Source organism: Budorcas taxicolor, chromosome 2 (assembly GCF_023091745.1).
Source record: "Budorcas taxicolor isolate Tak-1 chromosome 2, Takin1.1, whole genome shotgun sequence".
NCBI classification, from domain to species: domain Eukaryota; kingdom Metazoa; phylum Chordata; class Mammalia; order Artiodactyla; family Bovidae; genus Budorcas; species Budorcas taxicolor.
In genome coordinates, this window is record NC_068911.1 from 129924367 (window position 1) to 129945062 (window position 20696).

Consider the following 20696-nt stretch of genomic DNA (forward strand, 5'->3'; position numbering starts at 1 on the left):
TGAGAAAGGCTCATTAATTTCTTGGAATAACCAGAGAAGGCCTTGTTTGGGAAGATGTTAAATTCATTCAAAACCAACTTACCTGAAAGAAAAACCCTTAAAGAGAGCTTTTAGTACTGAAGATGTTGAATTACCTCTCACTTGAGCTAAGCAAAACAAAACAATGAATCCATTACAAGGTACTCGTGAGACTCAATCTTTGAGATGACTCCTAACTACATCCTCTTTTCTTTTTTCCTTTAAATATTTCTAGTGATTTTGGCCCCAAATCTCATTAACTTTTTTATTCAAGAAACATTTTGAATGTATGTGTGGTGGTCACTAAAGATTTCACTTCACTAAAGGTTTAGGATGCAGAGTAAAACCCATTTAGTCCTTACTCTCAATAAGTTCATACTATGGTATGGAAATAAAGACATAAATTATAATTCAGTGTAAAATATTCCTCAAAGAACTTATGAACAAAATATGGGACTAAGAGGTTATTGGAGTAATCTAGCAAAGAAAAACAGGGCATACTTAGGTTAGATGTTGAAGGATAAGTTTGTTGGGTAAAATGTAGCAAACGTCTTTTACCTCCACCTTCTTTCCCTGCCTACTTCTCTCAGAAATTACTCTCCTTTCATTTCTGCTCCCACTGCATGATTACAAGCATGCAAGACCCCTTAACAGGTGCCTGGTCTGCCTTGTTTCTAATCCATCCTATACCAAAAATAGATTCATTGTCCAAAACAAACAGCTCTGATTCCATTACTACCATGGTGAACAATCTTTCGGTTCCCTTCTGGCTTCTGAATCTCCCAATGAAGGACTTCCACAATATGGCCATGAACTATTTTTCCAGACTTTTCTTCCACTACTTTTCTTCTATCCATGGTAGCTCTCCTTTTAAAACTATTTACTTATTCACTATTTTCCAAACATACTCTACACCTTCCATGTTCTGATTTTACTATTTAAGTCTCAAAGGTGTTGTTCATTATAACTTTCTGCAATAATGTTACTACTGAGCATCTGGAATATGGCTAACACAACTAAGGATCTGAATTTTTACTTTTATTTAAGTTTAATTAATTTAAAGTTAAATAGTCACATGTGCTAATGGCTCCCAAAGTAGATAGCTCAGGTCTGGAATACTCAATCTATCTATAAACACTAACTATCCTTTAAGGTAATTTTAAATATCACCTGAAACTAATGTCTTTTCTGATTTCATCAGTCAGCGATATCTCCCCTTTTAACGCTTTTCAAGGATTTCCAATACGCTGATTTGTATTATACATTTTTGGGGTACCTCTTTCATTTTCACCCTTCCCCTGGCTATCAAATATATTTCCATCCCTCTACCAACAAACAGTGGCTCAGATGGTAAAGCATCTGCCTACGATGTGGAAGACCAGGGTTCGATCCCTGGGTTGGGAAGATCCCCTGGAGAAGGAAATGGCAACCCACTCCAGTATTCTTGTCTGGAAAATTCCATGGACTGAGGAGCCTGGTAGGCTACAGTTCATGGGTTTGCAAAGAGTCGGACATGACTGAGTAACTTCACTTCACTTCACTTCGCCAACAAACAGTAGGTAAGCTTTTTGAGAACATGGTTCATGTCCTCCTCTTTTGTGTGCCTCCTATGATTCCTGGCACAGAGTTTTTGCACATAAAAGGGTATTCAATAATTAACATATTTTGAAAGACTGATAAAGTAGGAAAAATTCCCACTTGAAACAAAGAGACTTGGATTTATTCTGCTTAGTTCAAGTCAGAGTAGATGATCCCAATGATTTAAACAGTTGTAGGTGGATCACCACTCCAGCCACTATTTTAGATGTTTTAGATAAGCGCTATGCTGAAGAATGTATCAAAAAATTACTTCAATATTTAGCATAAGTATCCCAGAAACATTCTGATAACAGACTCTTGCTTGTTACCTTACTTCCATGAATAGATGGTACATAAACAACAAGATGAGACAAAGATGGATAGTCTTGAAGTCTTAACGTCAGAAACTAAAAAAAGATGAAAGAAAAAGCTGCTTTTATTTAGGATATACAGAGCTTAAAGCATGTTAAAAGATAAATTACAAACCCATATCTTATTCAGTATGTTACAAAAAAACTGACTTCAAACTTTATGTTCAGTACTTCATAAAATGCCCATGTTTACATTTTCAGGTCAATGAACCTGCTGAATATCAAATTTCTAATAATTATGTTAATATGGACTGCCAAAAATACTCCCTGAACTATATCGCTTCAAGTACAACAAATGAAATGTAACACTAAATTTAATTATTTTACAAAATTATTTTCATATGTGATTTCTTATAATTTGTCTACTTGTTTTGTATAATACTACAGTATGATTTCTACATTGATTTTGGTGGTATATGACAAAGAGCACTCAATAGTTGAATGGATGCTCAATATGACAGAACAATTGCGACAATCTGAAATGATTCTGATCTAGCCCACGTAATAAACAGTTGCTGGCTAATGATGTATGAACATCATCCCCGGAACTTATTCAGTAAGTGACATGAATGAACTACGCAAGTCTAACAACACACTTCACCAAATGAGCATCTTTTCTGTTCTCAAAGCTAAGGCCATATCTTACAGTCTATAGTTTGAGGAATGACTAGATAGGAGACTGGTCTATTTAATGAAAAGCTAGGCCACCAAACATAGTTTTCAAGTTTTGTTTTTTTTTCCTGACAACAGATGTCAGGACAACAGATGTGGGAAATGGGAGTAAGTTATATGTTGCAACAATCTTACGCATTAAGAAATTTCTGCACTTAACATTCTCCACTCTTCTTCAGGAGCACCCTTGTGGGCAATCTGGAGTGACAACCTGAAGCACACTATCACGAGTGGTCCTCAAACAACCTGACAAGATTCACCTGGGAGTGTTTATTAAACTCACAGGCTGCATCTCAGCTTACTAAGGAAAGTCTCTCTAGCTGACTTACATATTCTAATATAAATTAAAAGGTGACAGGGGCTTCCCAGGTGGTGCAGTGGTAAAGAATTTGTCTGTCAGATGCAGGAGATGCAGTTAAATCCCTGGGTCAGGAAGATTCTCAGGAGTAGGAAATGGCAACCCACTCCAGTATTCTTGCCTGGAAAATTCCATGGACAGAAGAGCCAGGCAAGCTACAATCACCAAGAGTCAGACACAACTTAGCAACTGAACACACACACAGGTGTGCTTGTGTGCTCAGTCATGTCCAACTCTTTGCAACCCCATGGACTATAGCCCGCCAGACTCCTCTGTCCATGGAATTTTCCAGGCAAGAACACTAGAGTGGGTTGCCATTTCCTACTCCAGGGGATCTTCTGACCCAGGGATCAAACCCAGTCTCTTGCATTGGCAGGCAGATTCTTTACCACAGTGCCACCTGGGAAGCCAGAGCATGTGCACACACACAGACTCACACACGAAAGGACCACACAAGCCAAAGCTCCAGGCAACTGAAACCAACCAGATAAATGGTAGACAATATGAAAGACAAATTAATTAGAAAGAACCATGGTTATCTGTGTAGCTATCCACTGTGAGAGCTTTTGTTACTCTCAAGAAAAATTTTTTTTCTCAAGAATTTTTTTTTTCAGGTCAGTCAGTCAGTTCAGTTGCTCAGTTGTGTCTGACTCTTTGTGACCTCATGGACTGCAGCACGACAGGCCTCCCGGTACATCACCAACTCCCGGAGTTTACTCAGACTCATGTCCATGATGCCATCCAACCATCTCATCCTGTCGTCCCCTTCTCCTCCTGCCTTCAATCTTTCAATTTTTCAGATCAGGATACTTTAAAAAGATATCAGAGTGTCAGAGTACATTTACTTATAAAGTTAAGCTCCTATATAGTTATAAAATCAGTAGGAATTTGGCAAGATACTATTTATGAAATTGCTACATTGACAGGTAAGGTTAATACAAAGTTTGAAAATTTTTCAGTGTTTTAAAAATAAAATTTACCTTAATGCTAAGGCAACACACATATAAAATCAAATACCAGTGTTTGGATGTCAGAAACCCTTCAAGTTCTGCTGCTGTGTGTGGGGCAAAGCTGTGGTGCTACATTTAATTTAGGCAACAGAGTGACAAGGTAACTTTTCTCATATAACTTAGATTTCTTTCCAAAGGTAATTGTTTTGTTTTTAGCAATACGTCCATTTGGGTTTGCGAAATTGTTGGTGTGCGCTGGTTTGTGTGTTTTTAGAAACTTCTTCACTGTACCATGACAGAAAAGCTCCATATGATTGGTGCTCTGAAGGCACTAAACTGCTTTGCTAGAGGATTCCATCTATTTGCTAACAATTCAGTCAGCAGAGGTGCTCAAAATGGTATGATTCTCATGTGACATTACCCTTATTGAGAAGATATAAATAAGAATAGAACTCACAAAATTATTTTACTTCAGTCTTTCAACTTCATGTCAAAGTAACTTTGTGTTTTTTATAAATGGCTAACACACACAAATGTATATATGTAATTTTGACTTCCATGATAATGGAAAAGTTTACTTGCATTTAATAATTACAATCATCTTCAACTGAGAATAACTAAGATAGCAGAAGATTATAATCCTTCCTTTCTAACTTCTCTCTCCCACTTTTCTCCTCAAATCTAGCAGGTTTTTAATGCCGCCCAGCACTTTCTTATAGCATCCTCTATAAAAAGTAAGCAGCGGGAAGAACTTGTTCTCCTACTGCTCAGCCAGCTGTTTCTTACATTTAGAAAAAAATAACACAGGGGACTAAAACTAGGTAAATACATTGTTTAATCTTTGAGACTAAAAAATAATATAAAAATATTACGATTTAAGAGTTAACTTTAAAAAAATAGTAACAAAATAACATTTTATCAAGTTTTTAATCACTTCTTTTTTTAAATATAAATTTATTTTAATTGGAGGCTAATTACTTTACAATATTGTATTGGTTTTGCCATACATCAACATGAACCCGCCACGGGTGTACACGTGTTCCCCATCCTGAACCCCCCTCCCAGCCCCCTTCCCATACCATCCCTCTGGGTCATCATTTATTTCTTTCTAACTCTTAAATTGGGCTTCCACAGTAGCTCAGTGGTAACGAATCCGTCTGCTATGCAGGAGCCAAAGGAGACATGGGTTCGATCTCTGAGTTGGGAAGATCCCTCAAGGGAATGGCAACCCACTCCAGTATCCTTGCCTGGAAAATCCCATGGACAGAGGAGCCTGGTGGGCTACAGTCCATAGGGCTGCAGGGAGTCGGACATGACTAAAGCAACTTAGCACGCACAACTCTTAAATTATAGGCTGAAGAGGATATCCAAACTGAAAATTGAAGGAAATATTTAATATACCTTATGAATGATTTGTTAGGAAGTACGTCTTATTACTTTTGTTTTTGTTTTGCTCCTGTGTAGACAGTTAGGATAGAACTAGTGAGAGACCTTAAAAATGTTCTTGTGAGTGAAATCAGTTACTTGTCACATGAAAACAAAGCCACATGAATAAATATGCACAAAGTAAGATTGACCAAAGCGACAAAAAATAAATCACTGCAATCATTCCAAAGTCAAGTGTAAGTGACTTGCAATTATTCATTCTGTCATCATTCCTCTCCTTGGTATAGTACAGACTTGACTATATATACAGATAAACAAACATTCATGAGGACAAATAACTGGAGTTGGGAGATGACCAAGACCAACCAGAGGACTTCACATTCAACTGTATGAATATAGTATTCATTATGACAATATTTTTTGACAATATATTTTAAAGTATAGATTTATTTGAAGACTAAACCTACCAATTCTGGCACATGATTATCAGTGTAATAAATACAATGTGGAAATTAGAACAGACATTTTCTAATATCAAATTTTAGAACTGTTCTATTTTTCCACAACAGATTTTGTTGAGTATGCAAATTAACCTTTTGTAAAGACTGCTGACCTGCCACAACTGCTTAAGGAAATCACTAGCAATTATTAAATAAATTCTATGGAACCTCAGATAAAAGGAGATAGTTACCGAAGGGCTTAGCCACAGGTAATAGTGAAATTGAAATCTGTTTTGTGTCTTTTTGTGATGCTTACTTCCCAAAACAAATTCTGAGTATACTCAACTTAGTATTTTAAGACAGACCATTCTAAACAAACTCTCAAATTAAATCTTAATATTTATCTATCTCTTGTTATGATCCTATAACATATAGATTTAATTTTATTTAGGAATGGTGACTTGTTTTCATCTATGAAAGCTAAAAAAAAACAAAAACAAAACACATGCTATTCTCTATTAAGTGTATTTCTAGAGAAAATATTTCTAAAATGTACATTAGCAAATCTCAAAATTTATTACCTAGATGAATTTAATCAAATAACATACTGTATATGCCTATATGTTCAAATATTTTTTTCATCTGGATATTAACATTCTAAAGCCATAATTTACCTTAATTGTTGGCAGCAGTTCAGCTTTCCATGATAAATCAACCCCTTGCCGGCTTAGAAATACATATGAAAATATAATTAAAGGACAAATATATTAAGGTATTATAAATTATAAATAAACATCAGAACAATAAGAAAACATCTATGGACCTATCGGAGACACTTCTAATGAAGTCAAGCCTGCTAAGTCTAACACGATACCCTTTATCCACATAGTCCTTTTGGGCACAGAAAGTAGTTTTTCCTAGCAACCAATTACCAATGTTTGCAAAAATTACTAGTATGTTAATTTTATTTTTAATTTTAAAATCAACATTATAATTCAGTATGGTAGCAAAATGACAATAAGTATATTTGAAGCAATTCTGAAAGTATAATTTGAGTATATCTTATGTTAAGAAAATGAACATCAAAAGGCCTTTTGTTTAAAACACTTACCACATGGATGTGCTGTTTATGCAGCCAAAAATCCAACTATTTGTATCCTATTGATTAATAACACAAGTACAACACAATATTATAGAAAATAATTATATAAAATAATCATTTCACTGTTTATGATACAGGGTCAGTAGGCATAATGAAACATAAAATAATAACTTGCTATTCAGGAATGTATTCAAAATGGTCTCAAAAGTCAAACAGGTCAATGGTAGGCAAAGAAGTCCAAACCTAACACAGACAGATAAGCAAGTAACCTGGAGCAGCAATACGAGAGATGAAATGATGGGTAATCTTTACACAGCATATTGCTAAGCAAGTCTAATTTCTGAACAAACATTTAGAGTTCAGCAATGTCCACATTTTAATTACATAGAAATTACAAAGAAAGTAACCTACATTTTAACAAAAAAAAAAGAATGAACTACAAGTGGACTTTCATACAAAGAGGGGGGAAAAAAGCCAGAGTCAAGCCAAGTAATTAAAAATAATAATCTAATAGAGCTTTTTAGTTTATCATCTGAGTTCTCATTTGATTACAAGACAGATAACTTTTACGCAACTGAGACTGTGCTTGGATTGAAACATAATTCCAAGAGTTTAAGACTAAAGCTTAGTTGTTACTTTATTAGTGCAGATTGGGAATACTGCAGAGATGGCTGTGGTATTTTAACAATATTACATATTCAGCTTCAGTTATTTAAAAGCACTATCACCAAAGATTGTCACTTCAACTTTTAATGAAGTAGTAAGAGCAGTGCTCCAAGATCTAACAATAGTAAACTCCTACCAGGGCATAAGAGAATAAGAAACACTGCTGAGACAGCACAACTTTTTCCTTAGTATCCCTTAGTATATAGACAGGGCAATAAAAGTATCAACCCTTTCATTCTACTAGTATTTATAAAACCTAATCCAGAGCCAAGGAATTATGCTAAGCCCTCAACAAAAATGATGAATCAAGCAGATTGAGTCTCTGCCCTCATGGAGTTTAAGTAAAATTTTAAGATATTTTTCAAGAATATAGAAAAGCAAGTTGAAAGAAAACAAGAACAATGTGGTACTTCTCTACTCTCCACTGCTGACAAAATACTTGTCTGACTTCTTTATCAGTTATCTGTGCTTTCCAGTACAAAAACATGACATTACAAAACAAGGCAAGGGAAGAGAACTGCATGGGCCTAGACAAAGAAAACCTAGCAACCTCTCGATCCAACTCATTTGTAGGATTGGTTTTCGCAGCTACTAAAGGAGCCTATATCAAAGATAGCCTTTATTATGAAAACTGCCAATATTCCAAACTACTTATTTTGATGTCTAGGGAATTCTGATTCAGTCACTAACAGATTGAATACAGTGTTATTCAAACCAACCCTAAGACAGTGTTGTTAAAACCTAGAAGGTATCAAAAGAACAACTTCAGGTTATCTAGTAAACACTCTTACCTCAGCTAATTCTAAAGCTTGTATTAAAAATCAGAGAAAAAGTTACTCAGGATTTGCTAAATCCTGAAGTATACAGAAAAGAAAACGCTACTTGATCATAAAATTTATAGATCTAAAAAAAAATCTATCTATGGTAAAAAAAAAAATGACATCTTCAACAGCTGCTAAAATCATTAGATGAAGGACTGACTAGGAACTTTATAATGGATCATGCCAGTAGGACCTGAGTTCACTGACAAATCAGTGCACTGATTTTTTTTGTCACTCGATGTGGTAAGTATGCAGCTCTACTTATAAAACACTCCCATCAAAAAAAAAATTTATTCAAGATTCTAGATCTACCTACCTACCAGTTTACAGAAAACATAATGGATAGAAATACATGTTAAAAGATACCACAAGAATATGATCAACTAAACCCAAAACAAATACATGGCATGGGAGGAAAGAAGAGGGGACTGTTATAAAATAGACATAAGATCTATGAATCAAATGCCATGTATGTACTTTTTAGATTCTGATTCAAATAAGCCAACTTAAAACTTAGATGAACAAAGGAAAATTGAACATGGGCTAGATACCAAATGACATTAAGGAATATGTAATTACTGCTGGTGGATAAAATAATGATATTATAATAACGTGTAAAATTCTTATCTGTTAGAAAGATTGAAATATGTATGTATAAAATGATAAAATACCTGAATTTTGCTTTAAAAATGCTTCAGTCAAAAAAAGTGAGGAAGGATTAAATCAAATTAGAATGGCAGAGTGTTGATAACTGTTAAAGCTGTGTAACAGTCATATTCTACTTTTATATGTTTGAAAACTTCTATGACAAAAATTGAAAAGATTTTTTTAAATTCTCCATATATCCATGGATCTTATTACAGAAAAGGGATCCTCCAATGAACCAAATAGATAAATTTGCACTTTGGCAAAGATTTTTCTCAATATAATATTGCCATTTTTATTTGGAATAGTGTGGATGTTTAAGCCATCACCCTCAGGGCCAGATTCTCTTGGGATAAACTGTTCATCCAAATTTTAGGCTGAGAGATGCATAACTGTGGCAAATCCACTAAAATTAGTATTCACTATTATCTAGCCCACAATGCCTGCCTACCAACTCTTCTAAAGACTTTACTATATATCAAATGGCAGTATCAACCAACCAAGCGACATATTAGCTCCTAGTCCTAAAAAATACAAATAATCCAGCAAAAGGAAATGAGGGAACTTAAATTCTGAAAGATGTAAATATAAAGTGAAGAATCCTAGGATATGAGGGAAAAAAATCAGAATAGAGAGCAAAGCACCCAAATTGGGAGACAAATTCCTGAAAGAAAGAAGTGTTGATAAATTATTAAACAGTCCTAATATAAGAAAAGATGCTAAAGCATCTAACATATTTGTAGCATAGTAGGTACTCATTAAAAAGAAATACACAAACAAAATAATCATACACTGTAAATCTGGGTAACACTGTAACACAAAGTTACTAAACTACTTTAGAGAAAATTTGGTATAAAATGTACTCCAAATTTCAGTATGGAAATCAATGGAAAAACAGGATTTACTTTATAAAACAGAGAACAGTTTTGCTTAAATGTATCTATTCTATAAAGTACTAACATAATTTTAGAACTAAAGAAACTCTGAACTGAATTCCTTCATCCTAAACACAATGAAACTAAGGTAGAGTGGGTGAAAAACCTAAGCTAGAGGCAAAGTACAAGCTAACAGTATACCAGTTACAGAAACATTTTGATCAGTACTTTTCGATCAATACTCCGTCCCAGTTAATTTTCAATTAAATGGGCTTAATAATAGTTCATAGCTAAAGATGAGACCCATTAAGCTGAATTTTTAAAATAAACAATAGTCAGCCTTTAAAATGTACATAAAAGTGTACCAATTATCTTACCAGCATGGTGCTCTGACAATAGACATGAGTGTAGATTTTTCTATGATTTGCAAGGGGAAATGTAAAATATATCTTATCAGATTCCTAAAAACAAGAGGGAAAACACAATAAAACTATTGTGAGAGTAATTTCATAATTCAAAAATTCAGACAAAGTAATAATTATTCTAATGAATTCTAATGAATTATTTTAATTCTATCATTCTTGGTGTTGAGAACCATTTCTCTAGGAATGAAAAGAAGATATAGATGCAAAACAATACAAACTCTGTACACCTGAACTTGTCTTGGACGCATCTGTATGAATGCATGCTTTTTCTGTTTGGGTTTGGTTTTTGGCCTTATGACCGGACACTTCTTAGCTCTGTTCACTGGAAAGGCCTTAGAAATGATAAATCACTACTCATAACACCTGTAAGTGCCCAAGTTACGGTTTTTAGATATTGTTCACCAAAAACTAGGGAGAGCTACTTTGAGAAAAAGCTAGATTCAAGGTCTGGGACAGGAAATGTTACACATGAGCTAAAACACTATCTCATACTAGAGTGAGGAAAACATCAAAGACAACTAGAGAGCAGCTCTATCAAAAAGATCCTGGAGCCTACATTGAAATGGCTTCCACTGGTCAAAGACAGAATAGTTTTAATAGCAATTTTAGTATCAAAGATAGGACAATTTTAGTATTTTAGTTTAGACAGAAACACAAAAATGTCTGAGCTCATAATAACACTAGAGGAAACCTCCCCCCACACAAAAAAAATATTATGATCAGTGATAGAGGGTGTTGGTGAGCCAACTCACTATTCTGAAAACCAGTAAATATAATATCCAAAGATAAAAAGAATTATCATTTTTTCCCTCATAAACTATTTGCTCCACTCTAGATAAATTTAGTAGATGAGAAATTTTCTATATAGTATTTCAGTTAATAAAGAAGGAATAATCAAACCACAGTCTTATTACTTTTGCAATAAATGAATTAATGACTCTATGCCTTCTTCATCAATAATAGCTTCTAACATCACAAAAAGGGAGTCTAGTAAAAAGAAAAGCAAAACAAAAACGTGAATCTCATAAAGCATCTAGACTCAACTACCAAGTCACAGGAAGGGGTAGGCAAAGGAATATATGGAATGACACTACAGGAATACAATCAGCAAAATCAAGACTGTGAAACTCTGGGACAAATGACTTTTTCTTTCAACAAATAAACTGCAAGGAAAAAAAAGGGTAAAGGAGATATTAGAAATTTAAAGAGGAGTAAGAGATATATCAACAAATAACATGTAGATTTTGTTTGTACCTTGATTTAAGCAAACTGAAAAACAAGGAAACAATTTAAAAAATTGACAGTTATGATAAAACTAGAAAATTGAACACTGACTAGATATTAGGGAATTACTACTAAACTGATTTAATATGGGAAAAGACAAGTGGTTATCTTCTTTAAAAAGTCTAACTTTGAAAGAGAAATACTAAAATGTTTTAGAAAAAAATTGTTAAATCCACTGGTGGTGTACTTACATTGTAAGCCACATATGTCCATTTGGACACTTTTACTGGAACCCACATAGATGTTCCTAAGGTAAAAGAAATTATTTGGCTTTTAAAAAAATATTAAATGATTTCTTTTACTGAATACTTCTCAATCATAACAGGATTTGAAAAAAGCATCTCCCTGAATACTGGCTATTTTAAAATATAAAATCCAAGGAGATGTTCTCCATATACTCATCACCAGCACTCAGATCAAATGAAGCATTTAAAAACTATTTGGTGTGTAACTCTAAGAAGTATCAACAGAAGTAAACAAATATTTTCCAACCTAAGTAGAGTATGACATACATATTAAAAACAAAATTTACCAGCAAAAGATATGCTATTAAACCGGAAGACTAAAGAATGATACTAAGAAACTAAGTCAAGAATAATGTAGCATTGATTTTATGTGGCTGTCAGGAGAACAGGAAATTAATTCTTTTAAACCTAGCTACTGTCATATTATCTTCAGTACAAAATTTTTATCAGCAATATGTTACACATCGCTTTTTAATCTTTTCCCTTAGTCAAGAACCTCACAAGAAATCAGCACAGGGAAATTAATAAAATATAATAGGATTATAACACCGGAAGCATTACAAAGAGTTTGTTTGCTAATGACAAATTTACCTAAAATATCCAAAACTATACTTAAAATTAAAATGTTATTACTACCAACCTGTTAAGTCAGAAATTATTGATGGATTTTCCTCAAAGTGTTTTGCTGGGTGTCTTATAAAATGGTGATTCAAAACCGACAATTTCTTCTTGGGATTTTGAGTTATCTAGAAAGAACATTGATACATTCTGTATCCTTTTATATCCAATGTGATGACCTAATGAAACTTTGTTTCAAGTGTGGATTCTTTACCAGCTGAGGCACCAGGGAAGTTCCAATAATAATAAAGTCAACAGTTAACTCTGGTCCAGGCACTCTTCTAAGTGCTTGCTGCTGCTGCTGCTAAGTCGCTTTAGTCGTGTCCGTAATTAGTCTCAGGTTAAGCACTTATAACCAGAGAAGGCAATGGCACCCCACTCCAGTACTCTTGCCTGGAAAATCCCATGGACAGAGGAGCCCGGTGGGCTGCAGTCCATGGGGTCGCGAAGAGTTGGACACGACTGAGCAACTTCACTTTCACTTTATACTTGCATGCATTGGAGAAGGAAATGGCAACCCACTGGGGTTGCACAGAGTCGCTTTGAGTTAGAGTTCCCTTGTATGTATGTATGTATGTATGTTTTTCTTCCTAAACTGAATGCTTCTTGAGAAGCAGGGAAACATCCTAACATTTTAGTGTCTAATGTTTAGCAAAATATCCTAACATTTTATTGTCAAATATTTAGTTTATCATATATATGAGTTTGTGGGGAAAAAAAAAGCTCAGTTTCATAGTATTTTGATTCTTAACAGTATTAGTCAAAATTTTCTATTTGTCCCTTAAAATGTGTCTGTAAAACACTTACCCATCCAAAATTATAATTTATTACATGCCAGTATTAGGGTTTTCTCATCTTAGAATTTAATGGAAAACAAGATATGATTTGTTAAAATTAGTTTGATATCATTTTTAAAGTATATACCTGTCTGAAACAAATCTGTTGTCAGCTGAAATGGGATTTTTCCTAAACATACTGGTCATAGCTAAACAGTCACAATTAAAACAATGTTGAAAAGCAAAAAATGTTTGCATTCCATGATTATAAAATTGCAATATTAACAATGTTAAACCTATAAAGCTGATTTACTTTAATACACTAACTTAAATATGGCATCTTGTGATTTAAAATGTGGTAAAACAGATCAATTTGTGTCTTTCTTTTATCAATCATTCTCTCTGATAATACTTATGCAGCTTTCTGAAGGAGTAAAGAAAAGAATATACTACCTTATTCCTAAGAGAAAATGCTACAGGAGCAAGATTAAGACACAATAAAAAGGAAAGTATTACCTAGAGAACTACTGAGAAAGAAACCACACATAATAGTTTCTCAAAGAATTGTGGAGCCTTCAGGGGAAAGAACTCTCAAAACCTGCCATAATGACAAATACGAAAAATAAAAGTAACTTTTTTCTCCAAAGAAAGTGAAAGTGAAGTCGCTCAGTCATTTCCAACTCTTTGTGACCACATGGACTGTAGCCTACCAGGCTCCTCCATCCTTGGGATTTTCCAGGCAAGAGTACTCGAGTGGGTTGCCATTTCCTCTTCCAGGCAATCTTCCCAACCCAGGGATCCAACCCAGGTCTCCCACATTGCAGGCAGATGCTTTACCATCTGAGCCACCAGGGAAGCCAGCTCCTCTGTCTATGGGATTTCTCCCAGGCAAGAATACTGGAGTGGGTTGCCATTTCCTTCTCCCTCCACCTCCCACCAAAAAAAGGACATATATCAAATGTTAAACAGTAAAAGGGAAGAACTGAGGAAGATTTATGGTATCTTTCATTCTTTCAATTTTACTGCATTTTTAATTATTACTACTGATCAAAGATTACACATAAACAAGGATATTTCCATTTGAAACTAATCACAGTCAATATAAGGTGTAGGCTTCTACTATCATCTAAGTAAAAAAATGTATTAAATTTTTCACTGCTCTAACAAAAAGTTTTACTTCACTGAAGTAACTTTTAGTTTAAAAATACATACTTGTTTAGTATCAGCATCAATAAGATCAAAGAATGCTCGAATTGTAGTCAACTGCAATTGTTTACACCTGAAGAATAAAATGTTACAAATGAAACTCTTTAAAAATATACTTTTGATACAAACATAAATATACTTTGATAAAAAACATAAAAAATTCATGGAGTATAGAAATTTCCTTTAATGCTGTGAACTCTAAAATTATTTAACAAATCATTATTATTAAGCATACATCTTAAAGCTGAAACCTATCTAAATAAAGTAAATTTAATCTTCCCAGATATTTCAGAGTAGAAAAGTATCTGGCTGTTCTGTCTTCCCTAAATATCCATGTCTACCCCAGACACAGGCATACTGTCTGTCCCATCTTCACATGTCTGAGTGGTTGTGTTCCCGACACCACTGATTGCACAGCCAGAGGAAGGTGAAAAGAGAATCTTTAAGCCAATAGACACAGAGATAAGATACTAGGGTTTATGTATTTCCTGACCCTTATTTAATCTATTTATTTATATTAAGCATAAATCTAATTCCCATGTGCTGCTCCAGAATAATCAATGCTGCAGTAATCGAGTCCCTGAGTTTGGTGATTGGACAAGGGTCTTTGATTCTGCCCAACCATGACACAGCCCAAAATTTTGACATTTGACATTAACTTCATTTGAGACTAATGCTACTGGTTTTTCAAGGGATGGTTTTATAGGTTGTCAAGGACATCTTGGTCAAACCAAGACAAGAACAAAGGTTGAAGTTCTAACCCCCTAAATTAATCTTTCTCCCAAACCCTTATTTACTTATAGATAAAGCTCTAAGAAAGATAACAAACCAATCAATTCACTCATGAGAAAAGATGACCGCCACAAACTGCCAAAATAAGCTAACTTAACTTACCATACAATGGAGAGGTGGTCTGTTGAGACCCATGTCTTAGGCACTGCTGAACTCTAAAAGGAAAGAAACAAAATCATAGTTAAGAAAAGCACATTTGTTATTCTTCAACAGGCTTGAAATTCTTATAGGCTAATATTTAGAAACATGTAACATCAGTTTCACTATTTTATGATGCACAGACATTTAAAAATGTCTTATAAAAAGGTGACCCCCAAATATTAAATATTTTCTGCATAAAATAACTATCTTTGTCATTACTACTTAGTCAAGCTTAAATTATTCTTTAATAATCATTCTTCAGGTTACTTACTAAAGTTTAATGTCTAAGTCCTCATTAATAAGAGGTTGAGTTCATGAATTTTTAATAAGTCATAGAGTATGTATAAATTATAATAGATATTTCAGTCACTTTAGTTCTGACTAGACTAACACTTAATAAATTCTAAGATGTTAATTCTAATCAGCATATATCTGAGAGACACCTAGGCCTGGTGAGACTTTATTCAAAATAAATATGCCTAATCACAAAACTACCAAATCAGACTTTTATAAGTGGGGTACAGACTTTCATTGAAAAAAAAAAAAATCTCTAGATGATTAGCAATATATACTACTGGTTAGAGACAGAAGGGCAAAAGCCTAGTAAAAAATATAACTATTTTCAGAAGGTTTCCTAACAATGATCAGCAACCTCCAAGAACTAGAGAATTTGTTTATACAAGGTAATGACCTCCTCGTGAATGAACACCATCTTACATACAATGGGGGAATATTAAGTAAACCTAATATTATTTTTCATATCATCTCTCTCTGTACTGTCAAAGACACAATGAGATGCTCTCCCTAGAAATGTCAAAATAAAATGAAAACAGGAAACTAACAATGCTATGTGTGAGAAAATTTAAAGGACTAACATGCCTCTCTAGTTTAAAAAAAAAAAAAGGTATTTATAACTTCTAAGGAGTCACTGAGTCATTGTAATCCTGATACTCTGCAAATAACAATGTATATTTGGGTTCCAGGCTCTACAGTTGAAAGAAAATCTACAGCTTACTAAATGAACTTATAAATGTTAGATATTTTATTTAGGAATTACTGCTGGCAACTTACTTTAAAAACTGAGACAACCAGAGTTCACTGTGGTTCTAAGGTTTCATTAGATTCTCAGTAAAGTAAGAGCTCAGTGTAGACACCATTTACTATTAACTAGGACACAAAGCTAATTTACTTTCAGTCTAATATCTGTGTTAGAGCTAAAAAAAGGAAAGTCAACACAAATAATAAAGGTAGCTGCTCATAATCTTTGTGGTAAAAACTGCTGAATGTCCACCAAAATCTTCCATTTTTACACAGTTAGCTAGAATGCATATTTCAGTCTCTTTACGTTAAGATGTGACTAAGTACTCTGCTGCTGCTGCTGCTGCTGCTACTAAGTCGCTTCAGTCATGTCCTAACAGTATGTGAAAGAGAGTGATATGTGCCACTGCCAGGCCTGACTGCTCTCCCTCCACGCTCTTTCTCCTCCCTTCCTGTGGGCTGAAACAGTGATGATTAAAGCAAACTTTTGGGTAAGGCATTCAAGAAGGGGGAGCCTGAGTCCTTTATGGAGCCTCCTTCATAAACCACCCACCACTTAAATGCACACCTAGGGGAGTTAAATGAGTAAAATGCAAAATTCTACTGTTTAAGTGCCATTATCTGCATAAGTGAATATTATAGAAGTTTGGTCTACCATACTAAAATAACTAAGGTCTCTAACTTGAATGGTTTTTTAGTCCCAAAGGGTTCAATGTCTTTTAACTGGTCTTGAGATAATCATTAAAAAATTACTTCTTAATAACTGTTTTTTTTTTTAGGAGAATGTACATATAGATATATAAAAGACTAAAGATTATTTGGGAGCTAAAAACTAAATAATGAAATATTTAAAAGCTAAATAAAGCTCAGATTATACAATAACCAGCTTTAAGTTCCATAATAAGTAAAATATATTTTCATCAGAGACACAAATACACAAGTTGCCTTAAACACAAGACATTAACATATTGATTAGAAAAGCATGTGTACACACACCATTAAAAAAAACAAAATTCTTTAAAAGCTGCAGAAGAGGGTATCAATACAGCATAATGCTCCAGATCAAGTCTAGGAAATAAGTTCTATCCAATTTTATCTGACTAAAATATCTATTTTTACTAAGAATTTCATATTTAGAGTTTTGAGAACTAGAATATATCTGCCCAAAATATTTCAGCAGCAAAAAACGAGATTCACACCAACAATGAGGTTAGAGAGGTTTACCAATTAGTAAATTAGTACTAATTAGTTCCAAAGCTATTATGGCTATATCATAGCTCCTCCAGTAGTAAGAAAATGGTGGATAAGGGCAGAACAGCCTAATAATTTTTGTTCTATCTAGTATTTCATTCAGTATTTACTTAATGAATAGCAATCTAAGGAAGAGCAATAGTAGCTAAGCCGAGCAAAGGCATATTTATGAAGAGAACTAGGAAACAAAGAACTATCATCTAAGAAGCAAAAGGAATGCTATGAATTTTCTTTGTAGAAATTAAACTGAGTTATATTTAGAGACAATGTGTATACTGAGTTTAAAAGTTAAGCTCTTAACTAAAGACTTCAAAGTTAAAAATACATGAATAATGTAAGTCCTAAAAAGGAACCTGAACTTATTTTACAGAAACTATGTATCCCAGTTAAAGATCAAATACCTGATGTGCTAGCAGGGAAGAATAAGTAGCAAGTTAATTAATCAAGTCTCTATCTATACTTTGATGCTCTATCAAGTATCAGTCGTTCAGTCCTGTCCAACTCTTTGCAACCCCGTGGACTGTAGCCCACCAGGCTCCTCTGTCTATGGGGTTCTCCAGGCAAGAATACTGGAGTAGGTTGCCATTTCCTTCTCCAGGGGAATCTTCCCGACCCAGGGATTGAACCCTTGCCTCCCACATGGCAGGCAGATTATTTACTGTCTGTGCCACCAGGGAAGCTACTACCAAGTATCAAAGCTAATTTTTAAATTTTAAAACTAGTAAACCTTCATTTAAGTATAAAATTCAAGAGTATGTGAAATGTTTGATCTTCTACTACTGTTGTATATAGCATACCACTGAGATACACAAAGGGCCCTTGGACATCAGCCCACACTTTCCTATACTTAAAACTCTAATCAATGGATAGGCACTTACTTTGAACAAGAAACAATCATCTTCATATATAAGAGTGATTTGCACAAAGTTTCTAATATTCTTTTCACTTTCCATGGATATAAGTATCCATGCCTCTGCCTTCCCAAAATAGTAACATACATTTTTTCATATCTCTCTCCTCTCACTCACACACATGCACACATGTACACACAGGACACTACACCAACTCAGCAATCATTTCCAACCAACCACATATCACTTCTTTCATGCCCCGTTGTGACCATTATGTTACTACTTCAGTAGAATCTTTAAAAAAGATTACCACAACAGATAAGGCACTGGTATGATGGCTTAATTTTGGTAGAAAAGTCAGTCCTGAACGAACTTGGTAATCCCGGAATCCTCCAGCTACAGAAAGTGTGGTTAAATTTATCTGTCTAGCATTTAAAATCCAATAGTTGTTTACAGTCATATAAAAATCTGGTGGGAAATAAAAAAGACATACATTAAAAGTTAGTAACCATTCCCTGAAATAATAACCTATCTATGATACTAACATTAAACTGAATTTCTGTTTAAGCCACCTGAATTGTCTATAAACAATGCCATCCACATTTCTCTACTTTGACTAAAATCAGTTATCTTTACACATATTCTACTTTCCCCAGCAGTGGGTAGCAAACATATCAATAAAGAAAAAAGATAACCCAATTTTACTAGCTTTGACAAGTCTATAGCAAACAGGTCTCTACATTCCACAAGGATGCTTTTTGTTCATAAGCCACATAATATAGAAACACCCCAAATTCTTCCAAAGATACAAGTTTCCTATGCGAAGGAGCTGCAGATCTTCCTAATCATGGCTGTATCCTTGTTTATAAGGGCTCAGCAGCTTTTTACTGCAGCCACTATAGTACTGGTGACCACACAGAGCGCTATTTAAGTTCTTAAAATACCATTTATCAGGGCAATGACAGTCAAATTATTCTTGGGACTCTCTACTGTAGAAAATCTGATGTTTAAAAGATTCTACTCATTTAGTTTAACAAGCAGTTTCAAAGGGAACTACTTGGGGATAATTTTTCCACTTTTATCAATGGAAGATGAGAAAAATTTACTGTCAAAAATCTGAGGCCAGGGCAGGGAGTTCTCATTTCCTGTTCTGATTATCAAAACTTAATGCATTTTTTATCTTGGCATTTGATCACTTTTAACATTTTGGAACAGCAAACTTATCTCATTAAATCTCAATCCTATTTACTCAAGACTGCAACCAGGCAGACCCATTCCTAACATGTCCAAGGGCCTTGGATAAGAGTTACCAATTGGGGTATACATGCCATATGTCTAAATACCAAAGTCAAAATTTCAGCTAACAAACTTAAATCAAACATATTTTCTCTGCCTACATATATATCATGATATATATATTTATCATTGAAATAACATGAAAGGCCAGGTTCAAATTAAGAATTCCAGGCAAGAGGAGAAGAGGGCAACAGAGCATGAGATGGCTGGATGGTATCACCGACTCAGTGGACAGGAGTTTGAGCAGGCTCTGGGAGATAGTGAAGGACAAGGGAGCCTGGTGTGCTGCAGTTCATAGGGTTGCAAAGAGTTGGACAGGACTGAGCAACTGAGCAACAGCAACAAGGACACCTCGGAGTTGGACACTGGCTGATGGCAGCGTAGGGAGAACATATCTCTGTAGACATCTGCAGCATAGGGATCACTGAGCTCTCCTCCTTTACTGCCCACACACATTCCATCCTGCATCACAAGGACCTCCTGTGCACATTCAAGCTCTGTCTGTACTTCAAGCAGAGCCACCCCTGGCCACAGTTCAAGCTCAGGATTGCACATACCTGTCCTCAAGACAGATCCAAGAGAGAGGCTAAGGAATTGAGCTTGAGGCATATGGATAAGAAAAATCTGAAAGACTGGTTACCTGGATCATGGTCCAAAAGTAAAGGTACAACCTCCAAGTGGGTTTGCCCTGTACACTCCACACCCTGTGTGCATATGGCAACACCAGAGCAGGGCCTTGTAAAGTGCAGAGCCCAGTGCAAGGCTTCCTTTCTCCCTATTTAAGGACAGTATTTCCAACAAGTACAAACAGGGAATCTACTTCTGCACATAATATGGGTCTCCTAAAAACTTAAAAATCTATCTTCCTTTGAACTTTTGCTTTTTCATACT

General features: G+C 34.6%; 1 protein-coding gene across 1 annotated transcript in view; it reads right to left on the minus strand.

Moving 5' to 3' along the window:
• The window catches only part of PGAP1 (post-GPI attachment to proteins inositol deacylase 1), a 70805-nt gene that overhangs the window by 27601 nt on the left and 22508 nt on the right, over positions 1–20696 (minus strand). Inside the window, exons 5-13 of the mRNA XM_052635581.1 lie at positions 18820–18977; positions 15331–15383; positions 14443–14509; positions 12477–12582; positions 11783–11838; positions 10260–10343; positions 6885–6931; positions 6448–6499; positions 1926–2003 (exon numbers count right to left, since the gene is read on the minus strand). Coding sequence (XP_052491541.1) covers positions 1926–2003; positions 6448–6499; positions 6885–6931; positions 10260–10343; positions 11783–11838; positions 12477–12582; positions 14443–14509; positions 15331–15383; positions 18820–18977 — 701 coding nt within the window. The remainder of the gene's footprint in view (positions 1–1925; positions 2004–6447; positions 6500–6884; positions 6932–10259; positions 10344–11782; positions 11839–12476; positions 12583–14442; positions 14510–15330; positions 15384–18819; positions 18978–20696) is intronic.